The sequence below is a fragment of the Eubalaena glacialis genome, chromosome 10, assembly GCF_028564815.1.
Source record: "Eubalaena glacialis isolate mEubGla1 chromosome 10, mEubGla1.1.hap2.+ XY, whole genome shotgun sequence".
Taxonomy (NCBI): Eukaryota; Metazoa; Chordata; class Mammalia; order Artiodactyla; family Balaenidae; genus Eubalaena; species Eubalaena glacialis.
The window spans coordinates 122,243,139-122,259,325 of NC_083725.1; the positions used below are offsets into that span (position 1 = coordinate 122,243,139).

Sequence of the window (16,187 nt, forward strand, 5' to 3'; positions counted from 1 at the left end):
TCGTCCCGCCTCTCCACCACCTTGGGGAAGTCCAGGCCCGGCCCCTGGGGTTTGCACAGCATGAAGGTGGTGGGAAGTGAGGACCGGGGATGGGGGCCACGTCGGCCTCAGCAGAAGGGGCTGCACCCCCAGAAGGAACCCCCCAAACCTGAAAAGGCTAAAATGGCGACTTAGGTGGGCAGCGCCCACAGGGAAAGGCTTCCAGGTCCCTCCCTGGCGTCCAGCTCCAGGCAGCGGCGTCCTTGTGAGCAGATTCGGCGGCCTCGGGACCAGGCCCTGCAGGGAAGCCATCCTGGGTGAGGGTTTCCTGGGATCGGGGGTGGCTTCTCCTCCCCTTCTCCTTAAAGTAGAAGCCTGGGGGCCGCACGTGTTGGGGGCAGTTTTCCAAAGTGTATCGTTTCTAAGCCTTTGAAGCTATCTCTGCATCACCCTGGACATCAGGAGGCTTCTGGAAATTGCCATCCAGGCGCCAAGGGTGCGTTGACACCCTCAGTTCTGTGTCAGCACTTCCGATGGCATCTTCTGCCAGACGCAGCCGCGGGGGCCAGGCCAAGGCTTCTGACAGTGTGCGGTGTGGCAGCCGTCCGGGTGCCGCCGGTCCTCTGAGCTGAGGCTGCGGTGACGCTTGGCATCAGTGGGCCTGGGACCCTCGAGGCACCTACTGAGCCCCCGGGTCAGCCAGGCTCTGTATATCTGCCCCTGTTCCCCCAGTGCCCACCTTGTCCCTGTGCCCACCTTGTCACTCCCCCGTGTCCACCTGTCCCCCCGTGCCCGCCTTGTCCCCCTCTTGGGGGACACAGGAGTCTGCCCACAGGGCCAGCGGGGACGGCGCAGGACACCAGCAGATCCCAGCCCATCTGCAGCCCCACCTCCGAGAGAGGTGCACTTACTGGCCTGGCCTGTCAGGGGCACGGTCACCCCATCCCTAGTATAGGAGATGAGAAGGGTACATGGATGGGGACGTGGCCTTGCTCCACACAGACCGCTGGGTTGGGTGGGCATGGCGGCTGGTGCCCATGGTTGGCAGGCAGGGGTGCTGCTAGTTGAGACCCTCTTGGCAGTGGCAGACACCAGCTCTGACCACCTGGAATGACCATGGAAGGCCCAGCAGGCGCATGTCGGGGCACATCAGAGATGGGTGGCAGGGCACAGGCATGGGGTGTGGACCTGAGGGACGAGCCAGGTGGCAGGGCCAGCGGCCGCAGTCAGGGGCCCTTTGCTCCGACCCTGACCCTGACCCTGCCGTCCTGATGGTCCCTTCAAGTCTGAGGTTCCCTTCAAGTCTGAGGTTCCCAGGAGGGACCACCAGCCCAGCTCTGAAGCAAGTGTCTTGCCCGGGTGAGGCTGTGCCATCTGGGGCTCCTCCCGGGAGGAGACACAGGGTATCCGCTGCAGCCATCCTCATGCTTCACAGGCAAGAAGGTGCTGGAAGCTGAAGCAGCCAACAGACCTGGGGTCCGGCCCTGGGCCCCCTCCCCCACTCCCATTTTGTGTTGGTCCCTGTGTGGTGCAGGGACACAGCACCCCATACTGGCCCCCAGTCCGTCAATACTCGGTTCCTCGAGGGCAAGTCTCTCCCAGGATGATAGGGGCAGGCTGGTCCTGGGGGGTGGTCAGGGGAGGCTTCTCAGAGGAGGCGGCAGCTGAGACTCTGAGCAGGAAACGGTGCTCACCCAGAGAGGGGAACAGGGCGGCCCCTCTCTCCACGGAATATTTTAGCACGCTGAGGTTGGGCCTGATGCCGTGGCCCTCACAGCCCATAGTTTCTCATGTTCAGAGGAGAACTTGGCACCCGGCAGTGGCCGGCTTGGTCACAGTTCCTGACAGGCGCGCTCGGCCACAGTACTGGGAACAGCGGGTGCCCATGGCGGGGGACGGGAGGGTCCAGGTGACGTCCACGTGGGGCCGTCTCGGGTTGGGGGGGGGCCACGCTGTGGGCGGGAGGGGGGTAGCCCCTCCCTGCTCTGCCCACTTGCTCCCAGCCAAGTGGGCAGAGGACGGCTGAGTGCCTTGTGGGCCTGCGCTGGCCCTCCCTGGAGGGAGGCTGCCCCCGTGAGCCCACCCAGCACCCAGGCCCCCTGTTCCTCCAGGCTTTGGGCATCTATCGGCAGGTTGGGAGCTGTGCTCTGACCTTGAGGCAGCTGCCAAAGCAGTGGCAGGGCAGCTCAGCTGCATTTTGCAGGGACAGTGGGTGGGGCCACCAGGACGAGGGGAGGAGGCTGCTGGCCTGGGAACAGCTGTCGGGTCGCGGTGGGTTGCAGCTGGCCGGGTGTGGGGGGGAAGGAACCTGTTAGGGGAGGGTGTGAGTCGGGGCAGTCTTCGCAGGCACCGGCTGCCCCTGTTCCTAAGGCTTCTGGGGCGGGGCGGAGCTGAACACACCTCCCTGCAGCCTCCCCGCCCACCCCAGGGGCAGAGCCAGGACCTGGCTTGGTGGGGTCTCTTCTCTGGGCTTCCTCCGAAGGAAGGAAGGGGTTAACTGGCCGGATGAGGGTCAGTGGAGGCCTGGGCTCCTCCTTGCCCCCTCCCCCGCCTCCAAGAGCCTTCCCAGCAGGTGTTGGGGAGCTGTTTAATTACTCCTACAAACCCCCAGGCGAGGCGGGGTGCTGACGAGGGGCTGCGGTGCCAGCGGTCTGCTCAGCAGCAGAGGCGCAGAGCCTTGCGGAAGACGGTCCGGAACTCGGCGTTGAAGATGGTGTAGATGACGGGGTTGAGGGCGCTGTTGACGTAGCCCAGCCAGGTGACCGCGCTCACCAGCCGCGGGGGCACGGCGCACGTGGGACACAGCGCTCGGGAGATGTGCACGACAAAGAAGGGCGTCCAGCACAGCAGAAAGGCCCCTGGGGGCGGGGTTGGGGCTGCCGTGAGCGGCTCCCTGCCACGCCCCCCGCCCCGGGTGCCGCCTCACACCCCGGGCGCTGCAGTCTTCCCCTCCGCCCAGGTCCCCCGGCCGGTACCCACCGACCACCACAGGCAGGACTCTCATAGCTTTGCGCTCCCGGCCCGTGATCTTGGCGCGTCTCCTCCTGCGGGCCCGCAGCGGGGGTTCGGCCGGCATGGCGTCCGAGGGCACGACGGCATCCGAGGCTGGGGTGGCGTCGGGGGGCACGGCGGCATCGGGGGCTGGGATGCCGTCGGGGGGCGGGGTGGCGTCGGGGGCCGGGATGCAGTCTGGGGCCGGGATGGCGTCCGGGGCCACGGCGGCATCGGGGGCCGGGATGCCGTCGGGGGGCGGGGTGGCGTCGGGGGCCGGGATGCAGTCTGGGGCCGGGATGGCGTCCGGGGGCACGGCGGCATCGGGGGCCGGGATGCCGTCGGGGGGCGGCGGGCCGGGGCCGCTGGGGCGGCGGGGCGCACGGCCGTGCAGCTTGGCGCGGCGGGCTGCCTCCCAGCGCCGAAGGCCCCGGAACGTGGCCCAGTAGAGCAGCAGCATGAGCGGGCAGGGCAGGAAGAAGGAGCACACGGACGAGTAGACCACGTAGTCGCGGTCCTCCAGGCGGCACACGGAGGGATCGCGGCTGCGCGCGTCGTTGAGGCCGCACAACACGGGTGCCGCCACCGCTGCCGACAGCAGCCACGTGGCGCCGATGAGCAGCAGCTGCCTGCCGCCGCGGCTTTGGCGGTTGTAGCGCAGCGGCACGGCCACCGCCACGAACCTGCGGGGAGCGTGGTGAGGGCGGCGGGGCCGGGGCGGCCCTACAGGGGACGGGGCGGCGGGGGCGGCCTACCTGTCCACGCTGATGGCGCACAAGTTGAAGATGGAGGCCGTGCACAGCATGACGTCCATGGCCATGAGCGTGTCGCAGAGGCCCGGGCTCAGCAGCCACACGCCGCCCTGGACCTGGGCGCAGGGAGGGGCCCCGTAGCAACAACAGACACAGGACGCTACCCTCCCCCAGCCGCCTGTCCAAGCTGTCTTTCTGACCCCCAATGGTCCCGGAGCGGAGGGGGCTGAATATGAGAGGGGAGGGGAGGGGAGTGAGCCGGAGGCAGCTGGGCAGTCCTGTCCGCCCCTCAAGCTGGGCGCCAAGAGATGCCCCCCCTTCCTTTCTCTTAGAGCTGAGAAAGGCCTGGGGGGGATCCTGGGGGGCATAGTCACCTGAGGACTGTGGTCTCTGATGCTGTGGGGCTCAGGGTACCGTGGGGCCCCTCCCTGCGCAGGTGGGGACCCTGCGACCCTAGGGTGTGAGCCCAGCACCCCTATCCCGCCCCCCCGCCCCCGCAGACAGCTAAGAGTTGGCGTCTGCGGAAACTCACTCTCTGGGCCTCTGGACGGGTCATTTCACTCCTGTCCCCTCACCCGTAAGAGAGGGCGAGGATGGCACCCACAGCATTGTTACAAAGTAAAGTCCCTGGCACCGTGCCCGGCGGTCCCACCAAGGGCAAAGGAGCAGACAGCCGCCCCCCTCTAAATCCCCTCCTGCTGATTTGGGGCGATTAGGAGCTTAAGAGCTGTCATTGTGACGTCTCGGGGGGAGCGGCAGGTCATGTCTGTCCTTGTCCTGCTAGCCTCTGCCCCAGCCCTGCCCAGACTCACTGTGTCCACCTTAGAAAAACCAAGCCTCCCCTCCCCCATAGCCCAGGACGCTGTGTCCCCAACTCAGCCCTAAGCAGCTTTTCTCTGCCCAAACTGCAGAGTGGACATGGCTGGCACCAAGGGGGACCGACCCAAGGGCCAGACCTGCTCTGGGGCCGGAGGCTCCTGGACCCAGGTTCTGGCAGGGGCTCTGGACCCCACCCCTGCACCTTCCCTTGGTTCCACTGTCAGGCCCGGGTGTCCCCTCGCTCCAGCTGTGCCCACTGCCCTGCAGCTCCTGGCAGCTGTCCCTCCTGCTGGGAGCCCAGTCGGTGCGTGAGTGAGGGTCTCCTGCCCTGGAGTGTGCTGGTGTGTGCACACCTGTGGTCCTGCCTGGCTATGGTGTAGCCTCGTGCAGTGGCGTGTGTGTCTCTGTGCCCCAGGGGGAGCCGGCATGGTGGTAAGCCTGAATCTGCCTGTCTGTCCAGCAGGCTCCCCTGGGGGAGTGGAACCCGGCTGAGGGGGCTGAGTGGGGGGCTGGACTGCCAAAGTCGCCTGTTTCTGGGGTCTCTGCTTGAAGGACAGAGGCATTTCTTGGGTAACAGACACCAAGACAGAAAGGGAGAAGAGGAGAGAGGGGCAGAAGAGGGAGGACGGACAGACAGCAAAGCGGGCAGCTGGACAGCGAGATGGGGGAGGGAAGTGAGGCTCGGAGGTGCTGGTGGCTCCGGTCGTCCTGGGACCAGGCGCGGCGCCCAGCTCGAGGCTCAGAGGCCAAGCGGCAGGGTCACGCTGGGTCCTCGGTGTGGCTCGGCACAGGGAACAGGGAGCAGGTGAGGGTGCGCGTGCGGTCGCGACGCGGGCTCACCTCGGAGTAGACGAAGAGAGGCAGCACGAGCAGGGCGAGCAGGAGGTCGGCGGCCGCCAGGCTCACGATGAAGTAGTTGGTGGGCGTCTGCAGGGCGCGCTCGGCCGCCACGCTCACGCACACGAGCGAGTTCCCTGCGAGCACCGCGCCGATGAGCAGCACGCCCCCCGCCAGCGCCGCCGCCGCCCCGGGGCCCCCCGCGCCGCCGCCCGTGCCGGGCCCGCGCCCAGCCAGCAGCCCGTCCGCGTCCGCGGCGCTGCGGTTCCCCATGGCGCACGGCCCCGCGCGCCCCGGCGGGCGCTCCGCACCGCGGACAGTGCCCAGGTCGGGAGCCGGAGCCCCGCCCCTCCGGCCCGCCCAGCCTGGTCTTAGTCCCGCCCTGTCCGCCCGGCTCGATGGACCCCGGGGCGCTCTAAGTTGCATCCAGTCTTTGCCCACCTTGGACTTCTGCGCGCCGAGAGACGGGCAGGTGGACAAATGCAACGGCCCAAAGCGACCCGAATGAAGCGATGTGATTGGCACGGGCGGGCCCAGCATCGCTCTGCGCCTGGAAGGGTTGGGAGGCGACGCGCTGGTCTGAGCCCCGAGAAACCGACGGGAATGGAAGGTCGGCCCGACCATTCCTCGAGACTCGCGGTCGCCCATGCCAGCGCCATCCCGCCCGGCCCCAGAGAGCCCCCGCGTCCCTACATGGACCCAAGCTGGGCATCGCCTCCCCAGGGATCCTGCTGGAGGCCCTCGAGGCGGAGGTGGAGCCACTTCTCACTCCATCCGGTTCAAGCGTCTGGGGAGGACAACCTTTTCAGGCCACCAAGCCCAGCCTCCCCCCTGGGGCCCCCTGATGATCGGCGGTGCCAGCTCCATGCTCACCCTTCCACCCTCTACACCCCACCCGACCCAGCCTCTTGGGCCCCTTTGCGTCCCCCCGCAATGATTGCAGACCCCAACCAGGGGCCCTGCACTTCCCCCACCCAAAGCAGCCTCTCCACCAGTCTGGACCACACTCAGTCACTCTCCACCCACATCCACTGCCTGACACTTCACCTTCCCCCCAGCAGCTGAGTGGTCAACCTCAATTCCGGCTCCATCACCTCCGAGCCTGTGACCCTGAGCAAGCTGTGCACCCCTCTGAGCCTGGAAAATGAGCTCACCCCACAGAGCCTGAAAGGCCATAACAGGAGGAAAGGCCACGATAAGCCCACAGGGGGCTTAGCAGTCGCCAGAGTTCTGCGTGCTCTTCAGACATGTTTTACCTGAGTCGCTTCCTTCTTCACAGAGAAAAGCCCCAAATGAGAACCCTCTCAACCTGCACCCTCCACTCCTACAAACTCACTAGACCCCGGGCCTCCCTGGAGCACTGGGGGTGGTTCTCCCTCCCTCCCTGCCAAGGATGAGCCTGGGGCCCCATGTGCCCATCACCCTCCACCTGCCAACATAGGACTGTAGGAGCTTGAGGGGCTCTGGGTACAGGGTCCCAGACCCATGCAGGTAAGACTGCATTGTATCCATGGGACACAGAGTTGGCAGAGATGGCTGTGCATGACAGAGAGGTCAGCCCAGACCATCTCTCTCAGATTATAAAAGTGAACAGAAAGAACGTGCAAGGAAAATGTACAGTGAGAATTTTCATTATGGACTTACTGTGACCCGTAGCCTGGTCACTAACGGAGCCAAGAAGTGGGCTATGTAGCTGCATCACTCGGTGGGACCATCTAATGCACATCCTGGCCCCTCGTTTGCATCTGTGACTCCCTCCACCCTGGGAGGGCCAGAAAACTCAGGATGCACCCGAAGCGCAGAGGTGCTGCCAGGAATCAAGGATCCTGATTTCAAAGACATCAGGAGACACAGGGGCCAGCTTGATGGACTGGCAGTGTGTGTATTAAAGAGAAAACAAGGACTCTGAAGAGACAGATGTCATGATATACTCATAAGGGGCAAAATCACTTGAGGTCTGATAAAGGAAAGGTGTGTGCAGGACGTGGTGTAGATGGGCATCCAGGTCTGAGTTGCATTCAACACCTCCATCCCTTTCATGTGGATCAGTAAAGGGACAGTCAGGCTTCCTTACCTTCTGAAGCCTTGAGCAAGAGAACTCACAATACTAGTGACTAGGGCAGGAAGTTTCTTTTCTCACAAGACAAAAATCCAAGGCAGGGTTGGCTCTGTGATCTTGGGTTGGGTGCCAAGTGGTGAGTCCAGCCTAGCCTCCTATCTGCTTTGGGTCCCTCCTGGTCCTCAGACATCTGCCACCATTAAGAGTGAAAAGGTAGTCCAGACTGGGAAAGGATATAATATAGTTGCAATATAGATCTCTGATAAAGGATGCAGATCCAGAATATATAAAGAGCCCTGTCAAATCAACAAGAAAAGAAAGACAATCCCATTTTAACAAAGGTAAAAGTCTTGTACCCACATTACAAAAGAGGGTATCCTAATGGTCAATAAGCAAATAAGCACATGAGAAAGTGCTTAACGTCCTTAGCCATCGGGGACATGACAATAAAAATCACAACGAGGGAGTTCCCTGGCGGTCCAGTGGGTGAGACTCCACATTTCCACTGCAGGCGGCACGGGTTTGATCTCTGGTCAGGGAACTAAGATCCCACATGCCGTGCGGCACAGGCACCCCACCCCAAAAAATCACAAAGACATGTCATTGCACACTAAAATGGGGGGAAAATGTCAGATATGTAATTTGAAAATATTTCCTCCCAGACTGTAGCTTGTCTCTTCATTCTCCTAACAGTGTATTTGAGTTAGTTTTTTTTTATGTGTAAGGTATGAGCTGAGGTGATCGATTGATTGATTGATTGATTTTTCTTGCCTATGGATGTCCAGTTATCCCAGCACCACTTGTTGAAAATATTGTTTTCTCTCCATAGAATTGCCTTTGAACTTTTGTCCAAAAGCACTTGATCATATTTGTGTGGGGCTATTTCTTGACTCTCTATTCAGTTCCATTATCCAAATGTCTTTCCTTTCAACAATAGTACAGTCTTGATTATTGTGGCTTTATAGTAAGTCATAATATCAGGTAGTGTGCGTCCTCTAAATTTGTTCTTTCACAAAATTGTTTTGACTATTCTAGTTCCTTTGTATGTATGAATTTTAGAATCAGCTTGTCTATATCTACAAAAAAGTCCTGCTGGGAATTTGACTGGGGGAAATTGACATCTTAACAATATTGAGTCTTCCAATTCATGAATATAGTATATCTCTTCATTTATTTAGATATTCTTTGATTCCTTTCATCAGTATTTTGTACTTTTCAGCATACAGATCCTGCACATATTTTATAAGATTTGTACCTAAGTATTTTATGTTTTCTGGTACGATTGTAAATGGTACTTAAAAAATGTTTGGTTTCCAGTTGTTCATTGCCAATGAGCAGAAACAGAGTTTTGTATATTGACCTTGTATCTTTTGATGTTGCTAAACTCACTATTAGTTCAAGGATTTTTTTTTTTCCTTTGGTTTTCTTCAGGATTTCTACATAGATAATGATCTTGTTCATGAATAGAGACAATTTTATTTCTTCTTTTCTTATCTGGATGACTTTTCTTTCTTTTTCTTTCTTTCTTTCTTCTTCTTTCTTTCTTTCACTGTAGTTGATTTACAATACTGTGTTATTTTCAGGTTTACAGCAAAGTGATATATATATAATCATAGATTTAAATGTTAAACCTAAAACTATAAAAAATTTGGAAGGAAAGATGGGAGAAAATCTTTGTGACCAGGGATTAGGCAAAGAGTTTTAGACATGACACCAAAAGCATGGATCTACAAATGAAAAAATAGATAAACTGGACTTCACTAAAATTAAAAACTTTCAGTCATAGGATGGAAGAAAATATCACCAAATTGCATTTCTAGCAAATGACTTGTATACAAAATACATAAAGAACTTTCAAAACTCAACAGTAATGATACTACAGGAAAGAAAACTGCAGATAAGTATCCCTTATAAATATACATATAAAACTCTTCGACAAAATATGATTAAGCCAAATCCAGCAGCACTTTTTAAAGGATTATACACTATGACCAAATGGGGATTTATCCCAGGAATGCAAGGGTGATTCAACAGACAAAACTCAATCAATGTAATACATCACATTAATAGAATGGAGGAATAAATTTAATCATCTCAATTGATGCAGAAAAATGCATTTGATGAAATCCAACACACTTTCATGATAAAAAGATTCAATAAACTAGGAATAGAAAGAAATTTCCTCAACACAATCAAGGCCATATATGAAAAACACAAAACATCATACTCAGTGATGAGAGACTGAAACCTTTCCCTTGAGATCAGGAAAAAGACAAGGATACCCACCTTTGTTGCTTCTATTCAACATGTCCTGGAAGTTCTGGCCAGAGCAACCGGGCAAGAAAAAGAAATAAAAGTCACCCAAAATTGGAGAGAAAAAAGTAAAACTATTTCTATTTGCAGATAGCATGATCTTATGTATAGAAAATACTGAAGAAAAAAACAAAACCTGTTAAGAGCTAACAAACAAATTCAACGAAGTTTCAGGATATAAGACTGACATATAAATATCAGTTATATTTCTATATATTAGCAATGAACAATCCAAAAATGAAATTAAGAAAGTAATTCATTTGAAATAGCATCAAAAAGAATAAAATACTTAGTAAAAAATTTAACCAAGAAGGTGAAAGACTTGTACACTGAAAACCAGAAAACATTGCTGGAAGAGATTAAAGAAGGCATAAATAAGTCAATCTAATGTTCATGGATTGGAAGATTTAATACTGTTAAGATGCCTTTTCTCACCAAATGATCCCCAGATTCAATACGCTCCCAATTGAAACTCCAGTGACTTTTTTTTTAAGAAATGGAAAATCCAACCCTAAAATTCATATGGAATTGCAAGGAAACCCAAATAACCAAAACATTCTTGAAAAGGAAAAAAACAAAGTTGGCACAGTTGTTGATTCCAAAACTTGCTACAAAACTACAGGAATCAAAACAATATGGTACTGGTGTTAAGGACAGACATAAAGATCAATGGAATAGAATTGAGGGTTCAGATATAAACCCATACATCTGTGATCAATTGATTTTCTTTTTTAAAAATATTTATTTATTTATTTTTGGCTGCGTCGGGTCTTAGTTGCGGCACGCAGGATCTTTTGTTATGGCGCACAGGCTTCTCTCTAGTTGTGGCGTGTTGGTGTGATCAACTGATTTTTAACAGGGGTGTCAAGACTATTTAATGGGGAAAGAAGAGTTTCTTCAATACATGGCATTGGAACAACTGGACATCCACATGCAAAACAATGAAGTTCAATCCTTACCTCACATCATATACAAAAATTAACTCAAAATGAATCAAAGTCTAAAATATTTGATCTAAAACTATAAAATTGGGAATTTCCTGGTGGTCCAGTGGTTAGGACTCTGTGCTGTCACTGCCGGGGGCCTGGGCTCGATCCTGGTTGGGATCATAAGATCCCACAAGCTGCATGGTATGGTGGAAAAAAAAGAGTCTTACAAGAAAAATAATAAAAATTAAAATAAACCTATAAAACTCTTAGAAGAAAATATAGGGGCAAATCTTCATGACCTTGGATTTGCAATGGTTTCCAAAGAAGGTACACAAATGACCAAGAAGCACGTGAAAGATGGCCTACGTCACTCGTCATTGGGGAATCACGATTCAGAAGCACAATTTCATAGAATTCTAAAATTGATCTAACAATTTGATGAAGTTTTCATTAGTCTCCTAACAGTATCTTTTTGTAAACCTTGACAAGTAGATCCTAGAATTTATATGGAAATGCAGAGGGTCAAAAATAGCTAAAACACTCTTGAAGAAAAACAAGGTGAACAGATTTGATCTGTCAGCTATGAAGACTTATAAAAGTACCGTAACTAAGATAGTGAAGTAATTGAGGCATTGTAGCTAAGACAGTATGAAGGATGACAATCAGGCTGATGGCCTATAACAGGGAGCGTGGACTTAGACCTAAGTGCACATAGATGGTTGGTTCACAATTACAATGACATTGAAGAGCAGTGGAGAAATATGGTCTTTCAGTAACTAATGCTGGACAACTGGACAGCCGCATAGAAAAAACGAAACTCAGTCACTACCTAACACCATGTGCAACATAAATTCCAGATCTATATCTGGAACATAAAATAATGATGCTTTGGGAAGTAATATATGGGGTTATCTCCCATATATTATGTTGTTATCTTAATTAAGCAGGAGACAAGAAATAGGAAAACACTGTAAGTTTCACCATATTACTATTAAGAATGTTGTCTCCCTGTGTTCACCAGCCCTAAACTATTTACAACCTTTTCTCAATCCTGGCCAGTTTCCTGCTTTGAAGGACCCTTCTTAGAGCAATTGCGCCCTTATCCCAAAGCCTGATAACGACACCCCTTGAGCCATTCTCAGACCATACTCTTTCTGGCTTGGGTTTGTTAACTCAGGTTCGTTTGATCAACGGGCTCCCTTGGCGATCTTTGTGGGGTCGTCGACAATTGACAGTCCTTAACCTTTTGAGATATATGCTGAAATCCTTACAGGTAAAATGATACAAGTTCTGAAATCTGCTCCAAAATTAATTTGAAAAAAATGGAGAAAATCAACAGGGATAGATAAGATTTATCATAAATTGTTGAAGCTGAGTAATGGTACATGGGCGTTTGTCTACTTTTGTATGTTTTTAATTCTCTATAATAAGAAAAGTTATTTTTCTTTTTCCGGTCCTTAAGAGGGGATGTTCATTAAGGCCACAGAAAGGCTGCACTCTATTACCGTGGGTCCCAGGCTGACACTGTGAAGGCATCCAGCCAAACGTAACTTGAGTCACACTGGAGTGTGCAGTTCTGTGGAAGGCGGGGAAGAGCAGAGTGGTCGTAGATTTGAGAGAAATAATTCTTTTCAATACCCTCCTACGACACTCCTAACGTAGAACTAAGAGTAGATACAATTAACTTAAACTTGACATTTAAATCGTGGTTAAAACAAACAAACAAAAAAAGAGTAGAGAATATTTTCTGTGCTTTAGTATTCAGAGAATAAAACTGTGTCACAGTGAGAGAAATTCTTCTGCTACGAAAATACTCCCTCCTATGTTCTACTGTGAAAAAATAAAGCTGCATATTCTTCCTCAGAACCCTGAATCCTGAAATTGGCCATTATTAGGATCCCACACACAGAGTGATGTCCGATTAGAGGCTTCAAATAGCTATTCGCATACGTTGACTGTTTTCTGTGCGTTTGTAACGAGGACCCAGCCAGGGTTGATGTCCTGGAAACCCCTGGGGCTCTCCCTGAAATCTGTGGGTTGAACGTGGCGTTTTGTCATGTAGCTTGTGTTGTGTGTTTCAAAGTAGGGTCCAAACCAGGCAAGGTGTGAGCGGACCCGTCCATTCCTGTTCCAGTTCCCATCAGGGTCCGGTCCTCGTTACCTGTCGCATTTCAGCATGAAACGCTGAGGCGGCCACACGTGGGTGTGGAGGACACAGGCCAGGACCGTCTCTGGAGAGATTCTGAGCAGCAGAGACAACTGGGGACAGCCATTCAGACGTGATGGAGGCAGCTAGTTACAAAATCCTCTGTGCCGTGCACATGCAGGACACAGCCCGCCTCTCCTTGCCTCGGCTCCACCCGGGTCTGTCCTTCTATGCTAGTGACTGCTGGGGACCTCGAGCAGGTGTGACTGAAGTCACTCAGGGCAGTGGATGTGACCACAAAGGGCAGCAGGAGGGAGTTCTTTGGGGTGATGGACTTGCTCTGTATCCTGATTATGGTGGTGGTTACACGGATCCGTACATGTGTTGAAATTCAATTTTTACAGCATGTTAATTTTTTAGAAGTCAATTTTACTGCATGCAAAAAATTTTTTTAATAGGAAGATCTTTCCTGTGAAGATCTGCCTGGTCACTTAAGTGTTTGAGGTGCTAAGACATCTGACTGGTTAAACGACTACTCAGAATTTTGAGTGTTCTCATGAATGTCATTAATTGGTCAATGTTGTTAAAGTTTAGGGGTTTTGGGGCTTCCCTGGTGGCGCAGTGGTTGAGAATCCGCCTGCCAATGCAGGGGACACGGGTTCGAGCCCTGGTCTGGGAAGATCCCACATGCCGCGGAGCAACTGGGTCGGTGAGCCACAACTACCGAGTCTGCGTGTCTGGAGCCTGTGCTCCGCAACAAGAGAGGCCACGACAGTGAGAGGCCCGCGCACCGCGATGAAGAGTGGCCCCCGCTCGCCACAACTAGAGAAAGCCCTCGCACAGAAACGAAGACCCAACACATCCAAAAATAAATAAATAAATAAATAAAAATTAAAAAAAAAAAAAAAAGTTTAGGGGTTTTAATTTGCCAAATTTGTGCAAGAAGAGGCCACAGCAGCTGTTGCAAATACATGTACAGAAAACAACGATATACCACTACACACGCCCTGGTGTGAATGCAAAATGGTGCAGCCACTTTGGAAGACAGTCTGCTGCTTTCCTATAAAGCAAACCATAATCTTACCATGGGATCCAGCAATCATGGTCCTTGGTGTTTACCCAAAGGAGCTGAAAACTTATGTCCACACAGAAACCTGCACACAGATGTTTACAACAGCTTTATTCATAATTGTCAAAACTTGGAAGCAACAAAGATGTCCTTTAATAGGTGAGTGGATAAATAAACTGTGGTCCATCGGACAATGAAATATTATTCAGCACTAAAAAGGAATGAGCCATCAGGCCATGACAAGGCATGGAGGAACCTTAAATGCATATAACTAAGTGAAAGGAGCCAATAGGAAAAGGCCACAGACTGTATGCTTCCAACCCTATGACATTCTGGAAAAGGTAAAACTGTGGAGACAGTGAAAAGATCAGGGGCTGATGAAGGAGGGGTGAACAGCTGGCGAGCAGGGGATTTTTAGGGCAGGGCCCTGGGTGGTACTATCTACAATAGCAGACTCGTGTCATCGTACATTTGTCAAAACCCACAGAATGTACAACACCAAGATGAACCATACTGTAAATCATGGGTTTAGTTAATAATAATGTACAATACTGGTTCATCAATTGTAACGAATGTCCCAAACTAATGCCTGGTGCTGGGGAGGCTGGGCACGTGCGTGTGTGAGCTCCTGTACTTTCAGCTCCATTCTTCCGTAACCCTAAAACTGCTCTAAAGAAAGTCTACTAATTATCTTTAAAATGCATGTAAAGTTTAACACAAGAACTACTGGTTTATAAGAAGTCCCCTTACTCGATTTGTAATTTATGTGTAAGGATATCATGGGTGCTGGTTGTAAAAGGCCGGAAGCAGGCTCAGGTCTCCCGCCTCCAAAAATGCACCCAAAGGCCAAGGCGCCCCAGGCCCGGGTCTTGCGCGGCATCAGCCCCGCCCCCCCGCCCCACCTGCCCGCCGCTCCCGCGACCCCCGCGCCCGGCGACTGGGAAAGGTCACTGCACGGGCCGACCCCCCGCAGGTCCCGCCCGCCGCCCCAGCGGGGGTCCCCTTGTCCCCGGGCGCCCAACCCCAGCGGGCCCGCCGAGGGGCGCCACCGCGGCGGTGGGGGCGGGCGGCCGGCCGGGGCGACAGCTGGGGGGGCGGCCCTGACCTTCCCGCGCGATCGATGGGGCGCGGCTCGGGCGGCGCGGAGCCGGGGCGGCGCTGACCCCCGCCCGCGCCGCTCCCGCTCCCGGGCGCCGCTATAAAGGGGCCGCGGCCCGACGGCCGCTCAGCCCCCGCCCGGCGCCCACCATGGCCACGCGGGCCCTGCTGCTGCTGCTGCTAATGCTGCTGCCGCCGCCGCCGCCGCTCCGGGGCTGCGCCGCGCGCCCCGCGCCCCCCAGGTGAGCCCGCGGCCCCGGGGCCCGCGCCCGCCCGCCCCCACCCCGCCCCGGCCCTGACCCCCCGCGGCCCCCTCTGCGTCCCCTCCGCAGGGCCCCGCGACACTCGGACGGAACTTTCACCAGCGAGCTCAGCCGCCTGCGGGAGAGCGCGCGGCTGCAGCGGCTGCTGCAGGGCCTGGTGGGGAAGCGCAGGTGAGGGGCGGCGGGATGGGGGGGGACCTGCCGGGGGGGCTCCGCAACTCCAGACTAATTCAGACTTGGGGTGGGGAGCAGCGAGCAGGACACAGAGAACAGCACAGCCTGGACCAACTCTGCGGAGGGCCACCTCTGCCTGCTGTGGTCGGACGCGCCCACCCTGCAGGCCTGGTGAGCACCAGCCCCATCCCCCCATCCCCCATTCCCTGCCCCATAGCCTCCCTCCCTGGGGCACCCTGGGTCCCGGGCACAACTGGACACAGCAATGGCCCAGGGGTCTGGGAGGGTGAAACTGTCAGCGCTGGTGACCAGAGAAGGCCCAGTTTCGCCAGGTGGGCAGTGGTCTCCAGCACCAAGCCCCCGACCCCTAACCTGGCTGTCTCTGCAGGATGCCCCTGAGGCCCCCCGAGGATCAGGCCTGGTCTCCCCAGATGCCTCTTGGACTGAGGGCTGGGGTCATGCTGTCAGAGCCGGCCATCCCTGCTGCTGAGGGGATGCAGATGAGGCCCTGAGGAAGAAGGAACCTCCCAAGGGGAGCCTGGACAGGGGAGGGGGTGGGAGGAGGGGGGGTTGCAGTTGGCACCAATAAAGGAGGAATTCAGACCCTGGCCCTGTGAGCCTGCTCTGTGCGCCGTCTGGGTACCATCGAGGAAGCCGCTGCAGGGCAGGGCTGCCAGAGGGAAGGAGAGACCCGTCCTCAGGATTCTAGGACCGTGGCCACGCCCAGCTGCCCTTTCAACCTGGGAAGCCAGCGGGGA

The 16,187-nt window shown here is 54.5% G+C and overlaps 2 protein-coding genes across 2 annotated transcripts; one reads left to right on the forward strand and one right to left on the reverse strand.

Annotated features, from left to right (window-relative positions):
• Positions 1 to 2,634: 2,634 nt before the first annotated feature.
• DRD4 (dopamine receptor D4) lies at positions 2,635 to 5,651 on the reverse strand. Its single transcript, XM_061203933.1, has 4 exons — positions 5,382 to 5,651; positions 3,726 to 3,838; positions 2,959 to 3,653; positions 2,635 to 2,837 (listed from the first exon to the last, which is right to left on the reverse strand). Exons 1-4 carry the CDS (start codon positions 5,649 to 5,651, stop codon positions 2,635 to 2,637), a joined length of 1,281 nt encoding a protein of 426 aa, XP_061059916.1.
• A 9,423-nt stretch (positions 5,652 to 15,074) lies between these two features.
• On the forward strand, positions 15,075 to 15,970 carry SCT (secretin). The gene is made up of 4 exons (XM_061203934.1): positions 15,075 to 15,234; positions 15,325 to 15,426; positions 15,508 to 15,600; positions 15,818 to 15,970. The coding sequence occupies exons 1-4, from the start codon at positions 15,143 to 15,145 to the stop codon at positions 15,939 to 15,941; spliced, it is 411 nt and encodes a 136-aa protein (XP_061059917.1). The 5' UTR covers positions 15,075 to 15,142; the 3' UTR covers positions 15,942 to 15,970.
• Positions 15,971 to 16,187: the final 217 nt, after the last annotated feature.

Coding starts and splice junctions, on each gene's coding strand:
- SCT (XM_061203934.1), top strand. CDS start 15,143: ATGGCCACGCGGGCCCTGCTGCTGCTGCTGCTAATGCTGCTGCCGCCG. Junction 15,427..15,507: donor GGCCTGGTGGGGAAGCGCAG/GTGAGGGGCGGC, acceptor GGTGGGGAGCAG/CGAGCAGGACACAGAGAACA. Junction 15,601..15,817: donor GCGCCCACCCTGCAGGCCTG/GTGAGCACCAGC, acceptor CTGTCTCTGCAG/GATGCCCCTGAGGCCCCCCG.
- DRD4 (XM_061203933.1), bottom strand. CDS start 5,651: ATGGGGAACCGCAGCGCCGCGGACGCGGACGGGCTGCTGGCTGGGCGC. Junction 3,654..3,725: donor TGCGCCATCAGCGTGGACAG/GTAGGCCGCCCC, acceptor CGCTCCCCGCAG/GTTCGTGGCGGTGGCCGTGC. Junction 2,838..2,958: donor AGTCCTGCCTGTGGTGGTCG/GTGGGTACCGGC, acceptor CCCCGCCCCCAG/GGGCCTTTCTGCTGTGCTGG.